Consider the following 25,816-nt stretch of genomic DNA (forward strand, 5'->3'; position numbering starts at 1 on the left):
TTATGGCGATATCTCGAAACGGCGTCCACCTATGGAACTAAGGATTACTCCCTTTTAAAATACTCATTAACACCTTTCTTTTGATACCCATATTGTACAAACAAATTCTAGGGTCACCCCTGGTCCACCTTTATGGCGATATCTCGAAACGGCGTCCACCTATGGAGCTAAGGATTACTCCCTTTTAAAATACTCATTAACACCTTTCATTTGATACCCATATCGTACAAACGCATTCTAGAGTCACCCCTGGTCCACCTTTATGGCGATATCTCGAAAAGGCGACCACCTATACAACAACCACCACTCCCTTTTAAAACCCTCATTAATACCTTTAATTTGATACCCATATCGTACAAACACATTCTAGAGTCACCCCTGGTCCACTTTTATGGCGATATTTCGAAACGGCATCCACCTATAGAACTAAGGCCAACTCCCTTTTAAAATACTCATTAACACCATTCGTTTGATGCCCATATTGTACAAACAAATTCTAGAGTCACCCCTGGTCCACCTTTATGACGATATCTCGAAACGGCGTCCACCTATGGAACCAAGGATTACTCCCTTTTAAAATACTCATTAACACCTTTCATTTGATACTCATATCGAACAAACGCATTCTAGAGTCAACCCTGATCCACCTTTATGGCTATATCCCTAAATGGCGTCCACCTATACAACTATGGCCCACTCCCTCATAAAATACTCTTTAATGCCTTTCATTTGATACACATGTCATACAAACACATTCCAGGGTTTCCCTCGGTTCATTTTCCTACATGGTTATTTTCCCTTATGCTCTCAACTGAGTATGTAATGTTCGGTTACACCCAAACTTAACCTTCCTAACTTGTTTCTTATATCTTACAAATGCAATATATATATATATATATATATATATATATATATATATATACATATGAATCCCTGATATCCCTATCTACGTGCACGTAATACATATTGCTATCGCAATTTCATCTTTATTGCTTTTGTAAACACTCTTCTTGGTACATATTAGATATTATTATCATTATACTATGCGCACTAGCATTATACCAATTTAGGTTACCCGCAAAATAAGTTCTACTATAACATCATAATAATTTTTGTAAGTGGGAAAAAAAAGCAGATAATAAGTGATTATCGTAACAATGTACTTTAAGGGCAACCCCTTATGATAATAACCAAAACAGAACTTTATATATATTTTTTTGTTAACCAAATATAAGCAAATTATTTGAATACCTTTGTTGTTAGAGAGCATGGTTTATATTAGAATTTAGCTAATAATTCAATGACTTTTCAGAGAAAAGGTTTAAGGCATTAATAATGAGTATTGAATAAAAATTGTATCTATAATTGGAATGCTGACGTCGCCCTTTATTTAGAAGGGATAGGGTAAAGCAGGTAAGGGGCCACCGAAATTTAGGTGCGTCGGTGGCCATGGTTTTTGAGGGTGGGTACAAGCACCGGGCGTCGCAACACCACCCGCGGCGCCCCAAGTTATATTCGGCCCTTTTTGTTTATACCCTTTTGTATTTATTTTCAGCATTTTTTTATTTTCAGAGTTAGTAACCGGTCGGTTCCGGTTCGGTTAGTTTTTTTTTTTTGAACAGTTTTTTTTTAAATTTTCGGTTTTTTTTGAATTTTAAATTTTTTGAATGTTAACGGTCTGTCCGTGGCATCCGGTTCGACCGAATGTCGTTTCATTTTGAATTATAAGCGTTTTGAGTCGTCTCTGCGCTTCTGTCAGTTTTTTTTTGAATCTGACAGCTGATAGGAACTTTTCTCTGATTATGGCGCAGGAACAGTGAGGTTGGCAAGGACCCGCCCCAGCGGACAATGACTAGCCACTGTGCACCACCACATCATGCCGACCGCCTACCTTACTGCTTCCACCGTAAATGCGATTCCATAACAGATGGCGCCCAACGTGGGGCCTGAGGCGCTGGTCGCGAGGGTCAGTCGGGTCAACCCGTGAAGTTGACCATCCCACCAGTCCGAGTGAGCAGCCACAGGAGCTGCCACCTACGTTGCGGTGGGATGATTGGAAGGACCAGGTTGTCCGGGCTGGTTGTTGTTGTTGTTGTAGCGATTAGGTTACTCCCCGAAGACTTTGGCGAGTGTTATCGATGTGATGGTCCTTTGTCGGATACAGATCCGATACGCTCCGGTAACACAGCACCATTAAGGTGCTGGCCCGACCATCTCGGGAACGATTTATATGGCTACATTGAACCTTCAGGCCATCCCTCCCTCCCCACCCCCAAGTTCCATGAGGAGCTTGGGGTCGCCAGAGCCTCGTCTGTTAGTGAAACGGGATTCGCCACTCGAAGGTGAGGTTGACAATTGGGTTGGAGAAGCTATATATTGCGCTACACAACCCCTTGAATCCGGGCTGGTCATCGGGGGCAGTAGCTGACGGAGCCATGTGACTGAACGTCGTGTCCTCCGGATTTTTGTATTCACCCGGTGAGGCAGTGCTGAACGCACTTAGTTTTTTTTAGTAATTGGGGTTTTTGTTACCGGAAGTTGTCGGTTTGGTATAAATGTGTCCGCTAAATTGGGATTTTTTTTTCTTTTTTCTTTTAATGTTTTAAAAAAAATTTTTTCCTGCCGAATTTGTGTCGTTGGTATGAGTGTGTGAGTGAGTGAGTTGTAGGACCCCAGCTCATCCCACGTCTCAGGTGGCAACCCATAGTGCCACCTGGATTGTGACGGGTTGAGCTGGGATTCAAAGTGGCACTCCTTCCTGTCCCACCAGACTGGGGGAGCGGTTCCGAAACCGCTCCACCCATTGCGGCGGAGGCAGGGGGGTGTCCAGTGAGAATGGACGGGAGGCTTCAACACCCCCAACCAGTCCCACAGGCGAGCCCCTGGAGACTGCCCCTGCGTTGCGGCTGGGCGTGTTGAGACCAACCCGTGTGTGCCTGGTACCGACCCTAGTGGCCCCAACCAGTCTCGGAGGGGGGCCTTAAGACCCCCTCGCTCTGCGGTTGGGAGCACTAGGGACAAGTATGAATGAATTTATGTTATTTTTTTTTTGTTGTACCCCGTGCCTTCTGGAGGAATCGACCCATCAGCATTCCCATTGACTATACAAAATATATAACTAATAAATTTTTTTGTGCAGCCTCGACTTTTTTTTGTTAGATACGGCTAGCTATTTTAGTGTTTATGCGTGCGAGTTTTTTGGTATTTCCTCGCGCACTTTTTTTATACCTATATATAATTTTTTTTATTTTTAAACCAACCCATCGTTTAGGGTATAAGGTGAAGGGGGAATTCTGACCTTTTTTTTTGGACCCCTAACTGCATACGCGGCAAAAGTTTTTTATCAACTACCACATAACTAGTTACATTTGTTTTTCCACCGGACTATGTGACGCGAGCAGTCGTACGGCCAACCGGGCCGAAATACTCCGGGAGTGCGGGAAGCTTTCGGGGAAACCAGAACCGGGGCGGTAATAATAGGGGGGCTTTCTCCAAGGCCAGGCGTCCCTTGGTGGTGCACACCCCAGTAGGGGGACAATACGGAGATCCCGAAGTAATAAATATGGGCTCGGAGCTGAATGACCCTCGCGATAAACTGGACAGACCTGGAAGCACCAGTAATCCGAATGCACCCCTATTAAACGCGCCTGATATCTCGGGGCTAATGACCAATGTGTCGACCTCCGCTCCAGATGGAGCTGGTGCTTTACCACCTAATTATGGAATGGGAAATATAAGAGAAGCTGCAGGTGACCGGGCAAATGACGCAGGAATGCAGGACGAAGCTACTCGTGGAGGCTCGTGGGTGGACGTGCTACACCAACTGTTCCAGGATTCGCAGGAGGAAATGCGGAGAGAGATGGGGTCAATCAGAACCAATATGGACCAGCTCAACGCCGCTCTCGAATCCGCACAGCAATCAATTCATCAAAACTGGAACGCAAATAAGATGGACCGTAACCCACTTCCAACAGTAGTACCACCAATGTACCCGACTCCAAGCAGCATAGTAGTGAAACCGCAGGAGTGGAAAATCTCGTTCGACGGCACTGGGAGCGTAGCCGATTTCCTTTTTAAACTGAACACCTTGTGTGAGCGCACACAATGCACGGACGAACAAATAATGGCTAGTTTCCACCTGTTTCTTTCCGGGCGGGCCGAAGAATGGTACTGGCTGTTCACGAAACAAAACCCAAATGCGACATATGCCTTTTTGTGTTACTCATTGAAAAGAGAGTTAAGCACTTTGAAAACTGACCACGAGATCATGATGGAGATCTCCATGCGAAAGCAAAAAGCAAGTGAGTGCTATGACGTGTTGCATACGGACATAATCTCCTTGAACGCACGCTTAAGGGAACCCATGTCGGAGCTTCCACTGATTGACATAATAAAAATAAACGTCAGCAGTAGCCTTAAGCTGATGCTTTTCAACGCAGATGTAAGGACCCTTCATGATCTACGCGATGTAGCGCGCAGAGGTGAACAAGTGCTGAAAGAAAGCAAGCTGTTGGGAGCCACTTACCCAGGACGGCATGTAAACGAAGCACGCGCGACAACCCCGGACATAAGGAGGGAAAGCGAGGACGGCGAAATGGATCCACAGATAGAGGCGCTGGAATATCGACGCAACAGGAGACCAGACTATTCGGGAATCCAATGCTGGAATTGCCAGGCAATGGGCCATTCATGCATATACTGCGAGGAACCCATTAGGAATCCTTTTTGTTTCAAATGCGGCCATATGGGAGTATTAACTCAAAAATGCCCTAGGGACCATCGCAGGCAGGGAAACCAGTACCCGACCGAGAAGGCGGGGGAACATCGTTCGGCTTCATAGCTCCCACACCAGCCGGTGCTCGAGGTGTCGTCCCGTGCGCCGAACCAGAGGGTGAATCTCTGCATGGAGGTGATGAGCTTCCGAGGTGCAGTAGTACCCTGGCAAAGGAACACCCAAAAGTGATAATAACTTACCCTGACAGTACGGACAATTCGAATAGTTCTGAATCCGAGAGTCAAACGTCCTCATCAGCGATGGGCGAGCCGACCAGAATTCTGCAACGCCAGCATAGGGATGTCGCTTGCCAAACGCAATTTCCACCAAACTTAGAAGAAAGAACATAGGTATGAACAAATAAGACATACCATCTTCGAACAATACCCGGTATCGGACAATATTCTGAAGTGTAGGAAGAGATACCACAGGAGAGTACAGGAGCGTAGACTGCTGCAAGCCACCACGTTAACGCTTACAGAGGATGAAAGGCCTATCGTAAAGGCTAAAATTAAAGATAGTTTTCTTGTAGCGCTGTTGGACTCGGGAGCCAAAGTCCCCATGTTAGGGAAAAATGGATTAGAATTCCCAGAGGATAACGGCTTCGAATATCAGCCCTTACAGGCGTTCGTATACACCGCGGGTGGCAACAAGCAAAAAATTTTAGGCTCAGTATCTCTACCGGTCACCTTTAAAAATGTCACTAAGGTTATTCGTTTTTACCTTGTCCCTTCACTTCTCCAAGAAGCCTACTTCGGAGTAGATTTTTGGAGAGCATTTGCGTTAGCTCCCGAAATATTCCCAAGCGTGGAGTGCATAGAGATTAGACTTGAAAAGGAAGAGGAACTTAACCTCCATGAATTGTCACCAGACCGGAAACTAGAATTACAAAAGGTCATCGAGACGTTTCCTTCGTACGAGAAATTTGGCCTAGGGCAAACTAAATTAGTGGAGCATCACATCGACACCGGTGATGCCGTACCCATAAAAAGCAAACATTTCCCTCTTTCGCCACCGAGGCAAGCCGAAGCTTTTAGCGAACTAGACAGGTTACTCGAATTAGGAGTTATAGAAGAATCAAACTCCCCGTGGTGTAGTCCTGTAGTACTGGTCCGGAAACCAGGTAAAGTTAGGCTGTGCATAGATTCGAGGAAGGTCAACGCGGTGACTAAGAAGGACTCCTACCCCCTTCCTCATATCAACGGCTTATTGAGCAGACTAAAGGATACGCATTTTATTAGTGGCATTGATCTGAAGGACGCGTTCTTCCAGATCAAATTGACAGAGTCCTCCAAGGAAAAAACAGCATTCGCAGTTCCGGGGAGGCCTCTGTACCACTTCAAGGTAATGCCATTTGGTCTGTGCAATGGACCGCAGACTATGAGTAGGCTGATGGACAAGGCAATCCCTTCGCGCCTGCGAGAGAACGTCTTTGTCTACCTGGACGACCTAATGGTATGCAGCACTAATTTTGAAGACCACCTGAAATTGCTAGCGGAAGTGGCCCAATGTTTGAGAGACGCAGGGCTGACAATAATTGTGAAAAAAAGTAAATTTTGTCAGAAGGAAATACGCTACTTAGGGTACTTGATAGGCAGCGGGTGTCTGAAAGTGGATCCGGGAAAAATAGAAGCAATGCAAAACTTCCCGATCTCTAAATCCCCTCGGCAAGTGCGTAGGTTTGTGGGCATGGCGAATTGGTACAGGGCGTTTATTACCAATTTTGCCGACTTGGCAGGTCCCTTGACCGACTGTCTCCGTAAGTCAGCAGGCCCGTTCAAGCTTACCTCTGAAGCTATAGAGGCCTTCGAAAAGCTAAAAGCAGCTTTGAGTTCCGCCCCTGTCTTGGCCCAACCAGACTTTTCAAAGGAATTTGTAATACAATGCGACGCTTCCAAAATAGGTATTGGCGGAGTGTTGTTCCAGGTCGATGACGAGGGCGCTGAGCATCCGATCGCGTTCGTGTCAAAAAAACTGAATAATGCTCAACGCAATTACACGGTAATCGAGCTGGAATGTCTCGCCGCCATAATCAGCGTGAAACGTTTCCGATCCTATGTGGAGGGATTACCGTTTCGTATTATCACAGACCACTCCAGTCTCAAGTGGTTAATGACACAAAAGGACTTGAGCGGGAGGTTGGCGAGGTGGTCGCTCTTACTGCAAAGATACGACTTTAAAATGGAACATCGTAAGGGCACCCTGAATGTGGTACCAGATGCGCTTTCGCGGTTTGATGCCGATGAGTTGACTTTCACTACCACACCCGGGGAAATAGATTTAGTCTTTCCCGAATTTAGCAGCAACGAGTATTTAGACTTGATTCGGACCGTCACCGAAAACGAGGAATCGCTTCCGGATTTACGAGTGGTGGACGGGGTAATTTTCAAACGAGTTAAATTCCGTAAGAGGGTGGAAGGGGAAGAAGACTCGCTGTGGCGATTATGGTTGCCGAAAGGGTTGACTGAGTAAGCAGTGAGATTAGCACATGACGCTAACCGGAGTTACCATGGCGGGTGGCAGAAAACCTTAGAACGTGTTAGGCAGAAGTACTTCTGGCCGTAGCAGGCTAACGACGTAAGGGATTACGTCCAGCATTGTGACACCTGCAAAGCTGTAAAACCCACCAATCAGCAGTCGAGACCACCTATAGGGAGTACCTTTGAATCCGAAAGGCCATTTCAGCGATTATATTCCGATTTTCTAGGGCCGTATCCGAGATCTAAGCGGCGCAATCAATTTCTCTTCATAGTACTAGACCATTTTTCAAAATACGTTTGGCTAAAGCCCATGCAGAGATCCACCACTGTTAACGTTATAAATTACTTCGCTTCCTCAATTTATTCACAGTGACAATGGCAAGCAGTTTATCTCGAAGGAAATGAACCAATTTTTTGCAAATTACGGAGTAACGCACGTGAGGACGGGGTTATATTCTCCCCAAGCAAACGCATCCGAGCGCGTTAATAGAGAAATTGTTTCGAAGATTAGGATTTTCCTGAAAGATAAACCTGACCATACCGATTGGGATAAGCATATACCCGAGATTTTATCAGTTTTGAGAAGTGATTTTCATACGGCGATTCAGTGTTCTCCATACTTTGCATTATATGGCCAAAATATGGTCCAACATGCCTCAAAGAGAAACTCGGCAGCCTTCGCGAAGACCAGGTTACGGTAGTAAGCAGAGCTGACAAGTTGACTAATATTCGTGAGCAGATCCGTAGAAATTTAGATCAGGCCAAGGATAGGGGAGTAACCACCTATAACAAGCGCTCTAGGCAAGTCAACTACAAGGAAGGCCAAGAAGTTTTCAGGAAAAACTTTGCCTTAAGTAACTTCAAACAGGGCATTAACGCCAAATTCCTGCCAAAATACGCGTGCTCCGTAAAATAGGCAATGCACTGTATGATCTCGAGGACCTAAACGGGAAATTGATAGGTCGCTTCCATGCTTCGGATATTCGTCCACAATCAACCAACAAGAACATTTTTTTTTTTTTGCCAAATTACCAAATGATTTTTTTTTACCTACCAATCGGACTTTTTTTGTCTGGGCGTTTTGGCGGTCGGGGACATCTCGCCTAGTATTCTCCCCGAGCACTGACCTCATAGGATGTTCACACGCGTATTCGCCGAGGACCGTGAACACCCTGGCAGTCCACGCTTAGGTCGGACTAGCCTTTCGGAGTTTGGACGAGTTCTCCATATCAAAATATCTACACCTTTTTTTTTGTTTTGCCTTCCTGTGGGGGCGATAACCACTAGGAATCATCTTTCGGAGTTTTGACGAGTTCTCCATAATAAATGTCTAATTGCCGCAAAGCCCTTTTAAACTAGGAAACAGAATTAATTCCCAAATTTAATTTTAACTTTTTTTTTTGATGGACCTATGTTGCCCGGCTAGCTTCGTAGTAGGACTTTGAGACTCTTATCTCAGGGGTGAGTCGTGCCCCACGTTGATTGGCATCGGAGGTTCCTAGCAGTGGCTTCCTACAGATGATCCGGTTTCCTGTTCGCTTCATCGTCAGGTCTTCAAAGCGAAGCAGGTTTGTTATGGTCTACGGTTACGGTCCACTTGGAAGCGTTTTCGTGCGAACACACCTAGTGACTAGTGATGGGACCAAAAAGTTGCGATGCAAAAGTATCGAAAAGAAGAAAGAAAATATCTGCGATCACTAGCGAAAAATTGCCATAAGTTTCCGGCCAAAAAAAAACAAGAAGGCCTGAAAAATGTTAGAAACTAAGAAAAGATATAACCATGAGTTTCCGGTCGTTCGAAAAACTGCAATTTTTCATCTATAAAACTTTATCGTATACAATAAAAACTAGAAAAAAAAAACGAAACACCCAAAAAAATTTACACTAAAAAAATTTACAAAAAAAATAATCAAAAACTTGCAAAACAACTTTGCAATATAAAAGGCCACATGGTTATGTACATAAAATATACATAAATGTGACACAACTACAAATCCTGGGAGTCGAACAATTTCATAGCAGAGGATATGAACTGCTATTCAACCACACAAAAACAAAGAAGATTTTACTTTGCATCCAAAGAAACAAATATATATACACATTTATGTGCGCAAATATATATATTAACTTGTATTTACGTTAATAAATAAACCGAGAAGACGCAGCAACAGCAAAGGAAGCGGTCTTTCAAAGATCCTCCTATGTTCCTTCAAACGGGAGGGGGTGGGAAGGGAATACGCCCAAATCAACAGCATCAACAACAGCCACCACCAGCACGGCTAGACATAGCGCAACAACCACCAACAGTACCAACGCAGCGCGCCCAAGACCGCGCGCCACGACCACCAACCGCGACAACTTAACCAGCAACAACAACATCACCAGTAACCACGCCGGCAGAGGCCCATGGTACGTACTCTGGCGGCTATGTAAGTACCAGCCATGTATAAACTTAGATATAATTAGTCAAAGAAGCTTCTAAGTGGTACTTAGAAGGTTTTATACAGTCCGGTTGAACTATTTAACAAGGGTCGATTTTTTTTTGTCAATTTGTATTATTGAATACTTGAAATTGTTAGCTTTACAACAAGGGGCATACATTTTTTTTTTATCATTTTAATAATATTTTTTTGCTTTAAAATGGTTGAACTTAGCTCTATAAGTTGCTATTCATAAACAGCTGTCTTTATCATTTGAAAAGTTCTAGCGTTCCATTTTTGGAGCTCAGACATAATTTTTTAAAAAAATTTGCGACAGCAGCCATTGATCGATTATGCACGAATTGGCTAAAAGATTTCAACTTTTTTCTTATTATCATACAAATACAATATATATATATATATATACATATGAATCACTATTGCTTGCAATATCTTTCGAACAACAAGAAGAAAATAATATACGTGCATATAATACATAGCGCTATACAAATTTAATCTTTATTGCTTTTATAACAAATTTTCTTAGTACATATTACATATTATTATCATTATACTATGCGCATTATACCAATTTGATATTTTGTTACACACAAAAAAAAGTTTTACTACAACAACATAATAATTTTGTAAGTGCAAAAAAAAAAAAAACAAAGCAAATAATAAGTGACTATTGTAACAATGTACTTTAAGGGCAAAATGAATAAGGGGCTAAACTTTATAACACTATAATAGTATGTGTATAGAACAAGTATGTATGTATGTAACTTATATACACTCGCAACCAACAACACCAACACAACCACCAACCCCCTACGATAATCACCAAAACTAGCCAGAACTTATATATATTTTTTGTTAACAAAATATAAGCAAATTAATTAGAATCCATACCTTTGTTGTTAGAGAGTATAGTTTATATTAGAAATTTAGCTAATAATCCAATAATTTTTCAAAGAAAAGGTTTAAAATATTAATAATGAGTATTGAATAAAATTTGTATTTGAAATGGGAATGCTGACGCCGCCCTTTATTTAGAAGGCATAGGGTAAAACAGGTAAGGGGCCACCGAAAAATAGGTGCGTCGGTGGCCATGGATTTTGAGGGTGGGATATGCACCGGGCGTCGCACCAACACCCGCGGCGCCCCCAAGATATATTCGGCCCTTTTCTTTTTTTATTTTAATTTTCTGCTTTTATTTGTATTTTTATTTTTCAGCCGTTTTTTTTTTTTAGTTTGATTTTCAGCGTTAGTAACCGGCCGTGTCCGGTTCGGTAATTTTTTTTTGCGGTTATTTTTTTGAATTTGAATTTTGAATGTTAACGTGCTGTCCGTGGCATCCGGTTCTGCCGGATGTTGTTTTAGGTTGAATTTATAAGCGTTTTGAGTCGGTCTCTGCGCTTCTGTCAGTGTTTTTGATTTTGACAGCTTTTAGTTTTGATAGGCATGATATGACTTTTTCTGATTGTGGCGCAGGAACAGTAAGGTTGGCAAGGACGCGCCCCAGCCGACAATGACTAGCCACTGTGCACCAACACATCATGCCGACCGCCTTCCTTACTGCTTCCATCGTAGATGCGATTCCATAACAAAGGATAGTAAGGTTGAGAAATGAGTGGTACGATCATGAACTGACCGAAATTAACAAATTAAAAATCCAATTGCACTCACAAGCCAGATCCTCTGGTGAATTTTCGGAATATAATACGGTTGCGAAGTATAAGAAACTAATCAAAATTAAAAAGATTGAGTATATGGAGAAAAATATCGTCTTAAATTCCTCTGATAGGAAATTAATGTGGAAACACCTTAAGCAAGCAGTAAACTTAACTGAGGTGCGAGACAATATCCTGACAGTGATTGTAAATGGTATAACATATGAAACACCCGAAGGTATAGCTCAAGCATTGAATTCCTTCTTTGTTGATAGTATTGTTGACATAAATCGAGAAATCGAAACTTTTGATAGTGGCGACAGTGTGCAATACACGGTTAGCACATGTATGAAATTCCAAGAAGTTACGGTGGATGATGTCATATTGGTAGCTAAAAGGTTAAAAAATAAAATCGGAGGAACAAGTTTACATACTAGTAAGGATCGTAGGCTAGTTAGACCTAATTATGTTTGGTGCAAATAAACGCTTTATTTCACCTTCTTGCCCAACGTTTCGCTGAATATTCCATTATTTATTTTTTTATAAAAAGATAACAAACATTATTGCATATGTATAAACATTCATGACATTTAACATGTAGAACAACCAATTTCACTTACAATAACAATAAACAGTATGAACACTTAAAAATTAATCATCCGTACCACCTTGCGTGGTAGTTTTGATGCTGGAATATTCAGCGAAACGTTGGGCAAGAAGGTGAAATAAAGCGTTTATTTGCACCAAACATAATTAGGTCTAACTAGCCTACGATCCTTACTAATATTCAATTGAAACTGACCGCAAAAACAACAAAACGGAACAAATTTACTATCAGAAGGAGTAATTAAGGATTCGGTATCATACATGGGACATTTCTATGCGGATATCATAAATAAATCATTAGTAGAGGGAAAAGTGCCCGACGCATGGAAAATATCAACAATAGTGCCAATAAAGAAGGTAAAAATTCATTAAAATGTAGAAGATCTTAGACCGATCAACACGTTGCCGAATATCAAAAAATTTTAGAAACAGTAGTAAAAAATCAGCTCATAAGTTACTTGGAAATAAATAAAATACAAATTAAAAAACAATCCGTTTTCAGAGAAGGCCACTCTTGTGAAATGGCTTTAAATTATGTAATATCGAGTTGGAAAGAAGAACTAAATCAAAAGAAAAGTATACTTGCGGTTTTTATCGACTTAAAGAGAGCATTTGAAACTATAGACAGAAATATAATGATTAAAAAATTAGAAAAAATTGGAATTAGGGGCAACGAGCTGCAGTGGTTTCAGAGCTTTTTAGGTAACCGAAGACAAAAAACAGCCATTGAGTCTGTTGTCTCGGATGAGGTATTGACAGGAATTGGATTGCCACAAGGATCGGTTTTGGCACCGGTCCTATTTACGCTAAAACATAGTAAAATAGGGCTGTTTGCGAATGACGCATTGCGCGAAGTAAGTGAAATTGGTATCATGTTGGGTAGGAGCAACATGCAGGAAGACTTGGAACTCCCTATACAGGTGGCTTTGTAACAATAAGCATAAACTTAATGTTAATAAAACCCATTTTTATGGTCATATCTAGAGCGATGAATAAGGAATCTTGTAATATCGAGCTAAAAATAATGAACTCAAACATTAACGAAGTTAAAACTTTCAAGTACTTAGGGGTTCAGATTGATAATAAATTAAAATTTAATGATCATATTGATTATATAGTTGCCAAAATGGGCAAGAAAATTGGTTTTTGGAAGAGGTCATGCAAATTTATCAGTAGAAAATACAAACTGAAAGTGTATAAATCCATCATAGAGCCGCATTTCATATATTGTCCCACAATATTCTTTATGGCGGATGAAACTCAGGTAGATAAGCTACAAGTTATGCAAAATAAAGGTATGAGATTTATATTAAACATGAGGTATGAAAAAAAAGGTATGATACATTAATAACATGATAGAAGCACTAAACTGGTTGAGTATAAAGCAGCTTATATTCAACCACAGTACGAAATTTGTATTTAATATTAAGCACGGTAAATTACCAACATACCTCAGCGAAAAGCTTACATATGTAAATGATGCACATTCATACGTAATCAGAGAAAACAATAATTTTAGATTACCTCTTTTCAAAACAGAAGTGGACAAGCAAAATATATTTTATAAGGGCCTGAAATATTTCAATGAACTTCCTAATCACATAAAAAGTAGTAATAACTTCAATACTTTTAAAAAAAGCTTATTGGAGCATTGTAAAACCCTTCCAATAAGATAAAAGTTTTTTTTTCTTTTATTTTTTTACATGATATATCCGATACTGGAGCGCGAAAAGGAAATGGTAATATTGGTAGCAGCAAAATACAATGCACCCGGTCCTAAGGAAAAGAAAATCAGTTGCCACCTGTAACTCCAGACAGCTCCAACAACTAAGAAGTGTGCTGATCGGGGTCTTCATGCATTCCGACAGCGTCTTTACTAAACAAAGTTGAGGGGTGATTGGGTACACGTTATTTTCAATTTCCAACATCCAAAGACATGTTTAGCTGTGTGGATCGGAGACCAATACATTCCGACAGCTTAAAATACAAATATAATTGAAAAATATAAGTTCCAAATTTTGTTGCCTTAAGCTGGGAGCACTGGAGGATTGGAAACGCGTCCTTTCCAACCTTCCTTAAATGAGTGGCTCCCAGACTCGTCCGTTTGTCACGCCAGTAAATATGCTGATCGGAATGACATGGCTTCCAACAACATATTCAATAGAAATAAGTGATTATAATAATGAATTGTAGGTATTAGTTTAAGTTTTAGGCCTAAACAGCCGTAATAATAAATAAATTAAATTAAATAGTAGTCCCATTCTAGGATTTCTGACTGAAAGTTTGGCATCCGTCAATTTGTACATAAGATCGTTCGGCTTATTAAATTTAAGTTCATTTCTGTTTTCAGCTCTTTAAGAGGACAAAAATGGGTTAGCTTTGTGATGGCGGATTAAATTCCTTTCATCGCCAGGAGAGATTTTTCGATTTTTCTTCATGTTTTTGGTTCTTTTCGCTATGGGGGGAAGTGGCCACAACCTTTTTGAAACAGATGGTGAACTGATATCTTACTTATCTCATTGTCTTTTTTCCTTGGACTTATTAACTAAGTTATTCTCCTTTTTTGTGCAGGATTTAATTAAATATTTATCTATGCAACTGTCAAACTGCTTCTTAAAATAAGTAAAAGAGTCTTAAGTTCGGGTGAAACCAAACATACATACGCAGCTGTGTACTTGAAACACTGTTGTTGTTTGGTTACAAGTGTTATAAGGCTTCGCAATAATACTGTAACGAATTTACGGAAATTCCTCTTATTTGCAACCTTCTGCTAACGTTCGAATCACTAAACTGTTGAATAAATAACTCCACTATTCAATAATGCAAAATGGCCTTTATTAAAGTACTTCACAATAACACTTCTATTGCTCGCCAGATAGCGTCTTAAATCAAACTGATTGTCGTGCCTCTACTGTTGCTGTCTTTTATACTGTCTGGTTTCCTCGTTGTATAGGCTTTTCTATTCTAGAATTTACTAGGTAGTTATCAGCTATAAAATTACCAGCTATAACTACGTTTATAGCTTCTCATATGCGCGTGTATATGTGAGTGATACTTGCACAAATTATTGCTTTCTTTTGTGAGCATCTCAGATAAGATATATGCATGTGTTTGTGCGTATCTTCTCCGCTGCTCGTATGGACATATGGGTAAACATAATGATTGATTTGTTGATGTGCATACGAGTCACTGCTTAGTATGGGTTTAGAGATGATAGTACCCCTTAGTGTTCCTAGTATTCGTCACAATACATATGTATATGTGGCCCGGTCTATGAAAATGTGGCTTATGACTAAAAAAAACAGCTATTAACAGCTGTTTCTCGCAATTTCTTTTTTGAGTCATAAGCCACCTTTTTATAGACCGGGTCACATATGGTTCTATTCTGAACTCATTTTCGTTCAAAAGAAGCTAGAAGCTACCACTAATGAACTTGAGCGGGTAAAAATGCAGTTTATAAGTTGTAGTTATGAAAAAATTTGTATGCCAAATTTCGTTCGGATTGGGAGATTTTCGTTCGACTTATGACATTAAAAGTATTTTTGAAAGAGTAACAAAAAAAGGGTGGGCCACGCTAATTTTCAAAATTTGTTTAAACATTTTCTTAGCTCAACCATACCACCTGAGGTAGAATATCAATCAAATGTAGTTAAATATCAAAGAGTTATTGCAAACTTTGTTAAGGTTAGACCTTTAGGAAAAGTGGGTGCGGTCTTTAACCGATTTAAGAATATACCATTAAATATGCACATTTAAATTTTATATTTACATATGTACAAAAAATTATACTTAGAAATAAATTGAGATTTGTAAAATTTCAAAAAAGCGCTATTTCCAAACGCCCAATGTGTACCCTGGAATCGGTCAAAAACAACTTCATTGGTTGATGGCGGTGCCAATTAATTATCTTCACTCAGTCTATATAATTTGGCAAGTATGGTGTCTCTGTCAAATTTCAAAATAATATCTTTAACAACTTTTGATTTACGGCTTTGTTAAACCTCCAAATTTTCTTCTTCTATAAAGTGGGCGTGGTTATCGTCAAATTTCGCTTTCTTTTTCAATACGAATCTATTCTGGGTCTAGATAAGCACGTATACCGAATTTGGTGAAGATCTCTCAATATTTGCTCAAGTTATCGTGATAACGGACGGACAGACGAACAGACGGACATGGATTAATCAATTTATTTGATACTGATGATTTTGATTTATAGAAGTCTATATCTATCACGATTGTTGTTGTTTTTGTAGCAGTGCTTCGTCCCATCCAATAGGTGCGACCGATCACAAATTGTCATCAATGTCCTCTAACGGGAGTACAAGGTAACTTGCTGTTTCAACAGGGGTGGACCATAGTGGGAGGGGCGTTAGTGGAGTTGGTTCCACATTACAATTGAAGAGTTGGTTGGTGTGGGAGGGACGCAACAAATTAAATGGATTTACACTGAAATGGCAGTCCTTGGTCGGGAAAAACCCCGAGTCGATCCGGTACATAGAACCGACGGCCTTGGGAAGCGGAAGAGGAAATACGGCACCTGCCCTGCAAAAATCGTTGGACCATTTGGTCCACTGGAGTACCTACCATTCTACTCCACTGTAATACAGCGATGGACCAACTCATGTTTCTACACGAACATGTTGTAAGCCGATTATTGCTCGTTTCTAACGATTGTAATCACTACACGATGTTTATTGGACTGTGGGTACTCCATGGAGTACTCTGATGTAATGCGGAGCTGGATTATATGGTCCGGTCCTAGGACATCGCAATGTTAATTGGACCATATGTTTTGTATGAATTGTGGTTAATTTTGGAGCACTCGCTTGGTCCATAGCGAGTACTCCATACATGCATGCATGGAGTACTCGCGATTTTTGCAGGGTGAGAACTCAGCCGTATGAAGCAAAAAAACACAAGCAGGTCCTTGGTGAACTCCACAAACAGGCGTCGGACCTTTATGCCAGGAATGGCCCGGTGAATCCAGTACTCAAAGAACAGTACCCAAAACTTGCGAAAGAGGAACGCATACTCCCCAGGGAAACGCGAGTCACTCTAGCTCAACTTCGTTCTGGATACTGTAACAGATTAAACTCTTATCTATCCAGAATCAACCCCGACATACAAAATGTATGCCCCGTGATTTAAAAAATTAGTTTCGATCACGGATCGTAAAACGTAATACGGGCCCTGTTCTGACAATAGCTTCGGCTACTTTTCTACATAATATGTTGGGACTCTTCTTGAAAATCGCTAGTACTTCTGGGCAACTTCACGAGTACTTGTTACTCAGGCCTTTTTATTTTATTTTATTTTTTTTCCGTTTTTGCTGTTACTTTGTGCTTCACATTTTGTATGATAAGACAATGCCAAAAAACAAAAGTAGCGCATACGCTGAGAGTGTGTATTTCCAGCAAAGAATATCTGTGACCCGGTCTATGAAAAGGTGGCTTATGACTCAAAAAAGAAATTGCGAGAAACAGCTGTTAACAGCTGTTTTTTTTTTTAGTCATAAGCCACCTTTTCATAGACCGGGTCACATCTGTATAAAGTCCCCTTTCTGAAAAATACCATAGTTTTATATACGTTTTGCAAAGAACAAATCTAATTTTGTTGTGCACTAATGAATTAATAAAAAATCTTTCAATTCCAGATGAGTTTAATTAATTTCTTTGGTGCAATAAAAAATACACCAGTTGGTATTTTGGGTGTTGGTTTAATCTCGACGTTGACCTTAATCGGTACTTACCGTTATGCCTATAAGCCTTGGTCGGAACGCAGACGTCTTAAGCAAGCGGAAGCATACGCTGAATATATATTTCAACAAGAACAATCACGCAAAATGCCATACAAATAAGCTATCATTACTTACGAATATTAAAAATCAAAAACACAACAAACTCACAAAATAATCCATTATAAGTTGATATAAATGTAGTAATTGTATGTAAGTTATGAGGCTCATATTGCTCTAGATTCCTATTCGCCAATGTTTGCAAATGCAAATTATATTACACGCTCAACACACACACACATACACACATATATATATACATTTTTGTATGCATGTTAAAAACGCTGTAATATTCTTTGTTTTTGTAATATTTGGGAATATATATAAGTTAGGAAGGCCTTTTTTATTTTTTCTTTTTGCTGGTAATTTTTAATTTCTACCCAAACACATTCTCATAAACCGTAATTTTTGCGGTGGTAAAATAGTGGCAAAAGAAATATACATTAATATACATAAAGGGTGTTGTAATTTATTAACAAGCGGGTGGAAACATGAAAAAGGTCTTCTTTATAACGGTGAAAGTTGAAAAACACTGTATCAGTGGTAAGAATTTGAAATTGATTTTGTTCTTTTTTCATTGTTATACAAATTTTAGTTTCTGCTATTTAATGAATTTTCGAAATACCACACATACTGAAATCAAAACATAATTTTACATTTTTTACTTATTAGAATTGAAATGAAATTAAAAATTGGTTGAAACTATAAGCCAAGTGAAAAACCTCTATAATGATCATGTAACATTGAATTAAATGAAAATAATAAAAATTGAAAAATTTATCACAAAAAATGTATGCACGGCGAATGTTTACAATGTTATGGTACAGCAAATTCAAGCAAATTCCCCATACAACGTAATGTCTAATTTAAGGCAGAGACGTAAAGCTATAGAGAATCGGCAAACTGGCGATTGGTAATTCGGCGCTTTACCTACTTCGTTAAAATTTCACAAAAAAGTTATTGAAAACGTTCAGAAATAGTTAAATTGTGGTTATTATATCAAAATAAATTTTTCTAGCGTTGGAATTGACAAATTGCAAGCCACATTTCCCCAATGGTGAATTACCTACCCTTGTTGTTGTTGTTGTAGAAGTGCTTCGCCCCACCCAATAGGTGCGACGGATCACAGATTGTCATCAATATCCTCTAACGGAAGTCCAAGGAAACTTGCTGTTTCCACAGGTGTGGACAATAACGAAAGGGTGTTAAAGGCGTTGGTTCCACATTACAATTAAAGAGATGGTTGGTGTCATGTGAGGACACATTGCCAGCGGGGCATACATTTTGTATGTCGGCGTTTATTCTGGATAGGTAAGAGTTTAACCTGTTACAGTATCCAGATCAAAGTTGAGCTAGAGTGACTTGCGTTTCCCTGGGGAGTATGCGTTCCTCTTCCACAAGTTTTGGGTACTGTTCTTTGAGTACTGGATTCACCGGGCAATTCCTGGCATAAAGGTCCGACGCCTGTTTGTGGAGTTCACTTAGGACCTGCTTGTGTTTTTTGGCTTCATACGGCTGAGTTTTCAGGTGCCGTATTTGCTCATAATGCTTACGGAGATGACTCCTTAATCCCCTGGGCGATGTTGGCTCATCAATCAGATGTCTGTTTGGATGCCCAGGTTTCTGGGTATTCAACAGGAACTGTTTGGTTAGCATCTCATTTCTCTTCCTGATGGGGAGTATTCTCACCTCATTATGTAGATGGTGTTCTGGGGACATAAGGAGACAGCCCGTGGCGGTTCTGAGAGCAGTATTTTGGCAGGCCTGTAGCTTCTTCCAGTGAGTGGTTTTTAGGCTTGGCGACCATATAGGGGACGCGCAGCATGCAATCGGATGGCCAATTGTTTTGTATGTGGTAATGAGCGTTTCTTTGTCTTCCCCAAGTACTGCCAGCAAGGGATTTGAGGATTTTATTACGGCTCTGGATTTTCGGTACAATTGCGGCTGCATGCTCACCAAAATGTAGATCCTGATCAAACGCCACACCCAAGATTTTGGGGTGTAGGACAGTCGGTAGCGTAGTGGCATCGACATGGATGTTCAAAATGGTCGACATTTGGGACGTCCATGTTGTAAATAAGGTCGCGGAGGATTTAGTCGGTGATAATGCCAGGTTTCGCGAGGCGAAAAAACTGGAGAGATCAGGGAGGTAGCCGTTTATTCTGTTGCAAAGCTCATCGATCTGTTGGCCTGGGCCTGTGGCCATTATTGTGCAGTCATCGGCGTAAGAAACGACAGTAACTCCTTCTGGTGGCGAAGGTAGTTTTGGTATGTAAAAATTAAACAAAAGTGGGGATAGGACACCACCCTGAGGCACCCCTTGTTTAATTCTTCTTGGCTTTGATATTTCGTTTCTGAATTGCACCGATGCCTGCCGACCACCAAGATAATTTGCGGTCCACCTTTTAAGACATGGGGGAAGGGTAGACCCTTCCAGGTTTTGCAGTAACGTGCCATGGTTGACCGTATCAAAAGCTTTGGATATGTCTAGCGCAACGAGTACTGTTCTATGGTGGGGGTTTTGATTTAAACCGCAATTTATCTGGGTGCTAATGGCATTTAGCGCGGTGGTGGTGCTATGGAGTTTTCTGAAGCCATGCTGATGACAGGTTAGCTGCAAATTTGCTTTGAAGTAGGGGAGCAAAATGCCGTCAAGCGTCTTGGCTACTGGCGATAAGAGAGATATCGGGCGATATGACTCCTATGTGTCGCGCAACCCTTAAGGTTGCCAGCGGAAACCACTAACCTGTTTCACTAACGGACGAGGCTCTGGCGACCCCAAGCTCCTCATGGAACTTGGTGGTGGGGAGGGAGGGTTGACCTGAAGGTTTAATGTGGCCATATAAATCGTTCCCGAGCGTCGGGCTAGCGCCTTAAGGGTGCTGTGTTACCAGAGCGTACCGGATCTGTATCCGGCAAAGGACCATCACATCGATAACACTCCCCACAGCCTTCGGGGAGCAGCCTTATCGCTACAACAACAACAACAACTCTCCTATGTTAGCTGGCTTCCCAGGCTTTAGTAGCGGGACCACCTTAGCCATTTTCCGTTTTTCGGGAATGACAAAGGTGGAAAGAGACAGGTTGAAGACATGCGCTAAATATTCGAAACCCCCTTTCCCTAGGCTTTTAAGCATCGGCATGGCTATGCCGTCTGGGCCCACTGCTCAACCTCTTTGGCGGTGATTACCTACCTTCGATTTGATGGTTTACTGCTTCCCACTATTCGTTCTGTTGGCGGTTCTCTTTACGTTTACGTCGCTGATTTCGTTCTACTGATATGTGTACCAAATTTCGCCAGTAAAATCCCAAGAACGAGCAACGAGCTGATGGGATAACACCCGGTATATGGCAATGAACATTTTCCCATGGCCAAAGATTTTGCTTCGCGAATGTATGAAAACTCGGTCGTCGGCAGAGGACCTCCACTAAGTTGGGATAGGTAGGTGGAGGAAGACTTGATCTTCCTTACTGCTCCCTATTGGCGTCAGTTTTCGGCACAGGGATAGAGGGCGTTACTTATTACGAAACGGTCAAATACGCCTAGGCGGCGGGATTCAAGGGGTTGAAAATTGCAATACAAAGCTTTAGAGCTTCGGAGCTTCCGCAAGAAGGTTAAATGTTGTTGTTGTATTAACGATAAAGACACTACCCGAATAGACAGTTTTTGCTTAATTGTCAAACCAGGACATCCTAGCAAACAACTACTTGATCTAGCCCCGCCTCCGCGGGGATTAAGTAATCATCTCCATAAGCACTATGACGAGATCCGGCACCTACCAACACAGCCGTTTGATCCAGACAAGCATAAGCAAGCCCTAAGCCAAATCCACACAGAACCGATAAACGCTTTTTCCAGAACGCGCTCAGTGAACCCTGTTATTAAAATGCAATGTCCTTCCCTTTCAAAAGAAGAAAGCACACTACCAAGGGAGACACGAGTCACCCTGGCCCAACTTCGTTCGCGGTACTGTAACAGGTTAAACGCTTCCTTTGCAAGAATCAACCCCGACATACGTAATGTAGGTATGTATGTCCAGCATGCGATGTATCCCTACATGGCACCAACCATCTTTTCAATTGTAATGAGGAACCTACGCCTCTAACACCAATCTCCCTATGGTCCCCCCGTTGAAACAGTCAGTTTCCTTGGACTCCCGTAGGACTTTGATGACAATTTGTGAGTGGTCGTGCTCATTGAATGGGACGAAGCACTGTTAACACAACAACACACTCCACGAAGGTTTTGGGGAGTTATCGATGTTGATGGTACTTTTTCCGGATATAAATCCGGTATGTTCCGGTAACAAAGCACCATTAAGGTATATGGACAAAGATGACACTGTCCGTGCATAAAGGATTGACTTCGGTAAAATTTTTAAGGGGATGGAACCGTATCGTATATTCGTGGACCATTTCGGCATCGCTTCGTAATCATTTCGGGATGACTTCAAAATCATTTCGACATTATTTAGCCACTTTGCAGAATGAAGTTTTGTCTGGTAAAATGTTCAAAATCGGTTGAGAGCTACATAAGTTAAGAGTCATATTATCCTACAAAGAATCACCCTAAATTTAGACAACAATGGGCCAAAAAAACATTTCCAAGTCGTTTGGTACAATTTGGCTTTAGTTTTCAAATTTTGTTTTCATTAAAAATTTAATAACCCAGTTTTTTTTAGTTTTTAGCATAAATAACTGAATACTTATAATTAATTTCCAGTTTTTTTGCGATGCAGGATTGGTATCGTATGCTTAAAAATTAATGCATAAAAAATTGGTGCCAAAGTGTTATCAATATTTGCTTGATGGCCAAACGGAAAACCCCAACTAGGCACCAGAAATTATGTTATAGAATAATTCCCGTCCTCTTGACAAATACTAGAAAAGAAGAAATCGACAACTACCTAGCTTAATTGCTGCCTGGAGATCTGGCAAATCTGCCGCCCCAATAGCTGGAGCCTTGACCTCGCGAGCACAGAACATGCTCAATAGTGCTCCCACCATTGACGTCAAAACTGCGCTTATTTGCATAGTCACGCCAGAAAATGGCACAATTTATAATTTTCTTTGCTTTGTCCATCGCATTTCTTGGAGGCAGGGCTTTTGTTTTCACGAGGACATCAACCATCCGGGTATCTGCATCAACCTCATTAGGGAAACTGACATTCCAGGTACATGCTCTTAAATCGTACTCCTTTAAGCTTTTGCATTGGTCGTCATCAGTAAAGGGTTGACTTCTATCCGAGGCCTAAATAGTCTTTTCATTGGAGTGTGGTTTATGTGGCGGGTGCCAAGCCTAGCGCTCAACCCGCTCAGCGGGGATGGAAGTATTAATTCATTTTATTTTATGTTTCCATTTTTATTTCAATGTGGGCCTGAAAATTTTTATAGGGTATTATTTCCCCGTTATTGCTCTGCATCAACTTTATCTTATAATGAAAATTTTAAATGTATGTACAACAGAAACATGGCTGATATAAAGAATTTCTAACTTGGAGGGCAATTTAAAAGTTTTGTCCTGTTTATGGCCATATGTATAAAATAAAGCATTGCCTATCTGACGCACATAGCAGTTCTACGGTTATTTTTTTTTTCCATAAAAACACCAATAAATAGCAATTATATACTCTAGTTGTAACAACAATACATACGTAAATACATAAAAATTCGTTATAAACATTATTATCAATAAATATTTTCGTATTGTTTAAACACCAACAAAATAAACTAAAAAAAAGAAAAAATAAAGTACATAGTAATTGTAGTAAAGAATAAACAATTCCACTGTAAATTCGGTTAAATCGCAATTCTAACAATGTGGCATTTACCCGAACAGATTAAGCTTTGGCTACCCAATCTCTGGGATTTTGTAGAACCTCTAACAGTTTGCTCTCTCTTGAGTTAGCTGGAACTGTATGCATATATTCCCATCGCGCCGTTAATGGTAATGACATCAATATGCTCTCATATCTCGCACCAGGTGTGTATAAACCAAATTTTGTACCTCTATCGTATATTAAATTGAATTCTACATAACGACCACGGCGTAATAGCTGCCACTGACGTTCCTTATCACCGTAGTTATCATTTTTATGCTGGCGTACTAGAGGCAAATATGAAGGTATCACCGAATTAGCGCAGCTAGCAACAAATTTGAATACTTCTTCTTGGTTGGGCGTATCAAGATCATCAAAAAATATACCACCAATACCCCGACTTTCTTTACGATGTGTTATGCGAAAGTAATCGTCACACCATTTTTTAAAGCGTGGATAATAGGTGGTATCATATTCGTCACATGCATCCTTTAGAGTTTTATGAAAATGTACGGCATCATTCTCGTTCAAATAGTATGGTGTTAGATCGGTGCCACCGCCAAACCACCATTGTTTCTCATTATCGCTTTCCAATTCGAAATAGCGGTAGTTAAAATGTATTGTTGGTACATTTGGATTTCTTGGATGTATGACAGCGCTTACGCCAGCCGCATAGAATGGTAGCTTTTTACCATCTTCTAATTTTTTACCACGTGTGCGCATTTGCTGCACAGCACCTGGTGGCAACATCCCTGTAACTACCGAAATATTCACACCAGCCTTCTCAAACACTTCACCATCTTGTAGAACACATGTAATGCCACCACCTCCTTCAGCGCGCAACCACCGGTCGACTTTAAATTTTTGTCCACCGTATTCTTCTGCTTCTAACGCATGACAAAAATCTGCTTGTACCTTCATTATCATTAATTCCATTCTTGTACGCATATCCTCTTCATTTTCCATTAGTTTGCTTTTGTTTGTGATGGGATCTGCCATACATAAAGATGAGTTGAATTTTCTTTTCTTGGCGGCTTCCATTTGTACGAAGGATATTGAAGCGGTGGTAGTAATACCTAGACCTACAATCAAATAACGCACCTGTTTGCCACTTGTACGGCGCGACATTTGAAAAGCACCTAAAGAGGCCAAAGCTCTGTGTATACTTTTGGCGAAAGACATTTTTGAGAAAACCTAAAATAAAAATTACTTCAGTTTCAGCGTTACTGAATGCTTTAATACCTGTTATACAGCAATTCAAATGCGATATTCCAAGGAAGCTTTGTGATAGTTGATGTGCCGACGTGACTGCCCTTATGTGAACACCGCAATAACAAGATAACGGGCTCGAACCACTATCGTTTTTTGGGTTACAAAATATTTCGGCTTTATTATCGCAACTCTTCAACATAGTGCATAGTGTACCTATACCAAGTGTGTTCACTAAGCGATAAACGTCAAAAATACAAACAGCCTCGCTCACCTGATGGAAATCTCAGGTCTAGAGTCGCATTTTTGGTCTCAACGACAACATTTTTGACTACCAATCGTATCGACTTTTTCAATTTTTCAATCATTCGGCGCACTCGGTAATGGTATCCATTTTGAATTCGCTGTCATTCCGAATCCAGCGAGTGCCTGTCAGAATGCTTGACAGATAAGTCAACACACTTGTACTTGTACACTATGACATAGTGTACCTATACCAAGTGTGTTCACTAAGCGATAAACGTCAAAACTACAAACAGCCTCGCTCACCTGATGGAAATCTCAGGTCTAGAGTCGCATTTTTAGTCTCAACGACAACATTTTTGACTACCAATCGTATGGACTTTTTCAATTTTTCAATCATTCGGAGCATTCGGTAATGGTATCCATTTTGAATTCGCTGTCATTCCGAATCCAGCGAGTGCCTGTCAGAATGCTTGACAGGTAAGTCAACACACTTGTACTTGTACACTATGCTCTTCAAGAACAATTATTTACTTGATAACGTCCCAGAGATAATCATATGCATTGTGGACAATGATGACATGATACGAAACATTCATTCTCTCTCAATTCGTTTCCAGGAATGGGTCTTAAAGTTCATTCAATTGTAAACATTGGTTCATTCGATTGTAAGCAAACTTCATTCGTTTCCAAGAATGGGTCTTGAAGATCAGAGTTGCGTAAACCGCGCAAAAAAAATTCCAAGAAAATCGGTGCGTTTTCATTATTTTTCATTTCAAGTGTATTCAACTACATAAG

At 40.6% G+C, this 25,816-nt stretch overlaps 2 protein-coding genes across 4 annotated transcripts in view; one reads left to right on the forward strand and one right to left on the reverse strand.

The window, feature by feature from the left end:
- cup overlaps positions 1-18,537 on the forward strand; it is a 203,027-nt gene extending 184,490 nt beyond the window's left edge. Inside the window, exon 7 of the mRNA XM_067765374.1 lies at positions 17,607-18,537. Coding sequence (XP_067621475.1) covers positions 17,607-17,620 — 14 coding nt within the window. The 3' untranslated portion in view covers positions 17,621-18,537. The remainder of the gene's footprint in view (positions 1-17,606) is intronic.
- On the reverse strand, positions 18,309-25,251 carry Coprox (oxygen-dependent coproporphyrinogen-III oxidase). Of its 3 annotated transcripts, XM_067765375.1 has the most exons (3): positions 25,050-25,251; positions 24,809-24,991; positions 18,309-24,760 (listed from the first exon to the last, which is right to left on the reverse strand). In XM_067765375.1, exon 3 carries the CDS (start codon positions 24,746-24,748, stop codon positions 23,588-23,590), a length of 1,161 nt encoding a protein of 386 aa, XP_067621476.1. In that variant the 5' UTR covers positions 24,749-24,760; positions 24,809-24,991; positions 25,050-25,251; the 3' UTR covers positions 18,309-23,587. The 3 variants fall into 3 exon arrangements, with proteins under 3 accessions (XP_067621476.1, XP_067621477.1, XP_067621478.1); XM_067765376.1 differs by having other exon boundaries at positions 24,818-25,251; XM_067765377.1 differs by having other exon boundaries at positions 18,309-24,731; positions 24,809-25,251.
- Positions 25,252-25,816: the final 565 nt, after the last annotated feature.

The sequence above is a fragment of the Eurosta solidaginis genome, chromosome 2 (genome assembly GCF_040869045.1).
Source record: "Eurosta solidaginis isolate ZX-2024a chromosome 2, ASM4086904v1, whole genome shotgun sequence".
Lineage (NCBI taxonomy): Eukaryota > Metazoa > Arthropoda > Insecta > Diptera > Tephritidae > Eurosta > Eurosta solidaginis.

Coding starts and splice junctions, on each gene's coding strand:
- Coprox (XM_067765375.1), bottom strand. CDS start 24,748: ATGTCTTTCGCCAAAAGTATACACAGAGCTTTGGCCTCTTTAGGTGCT.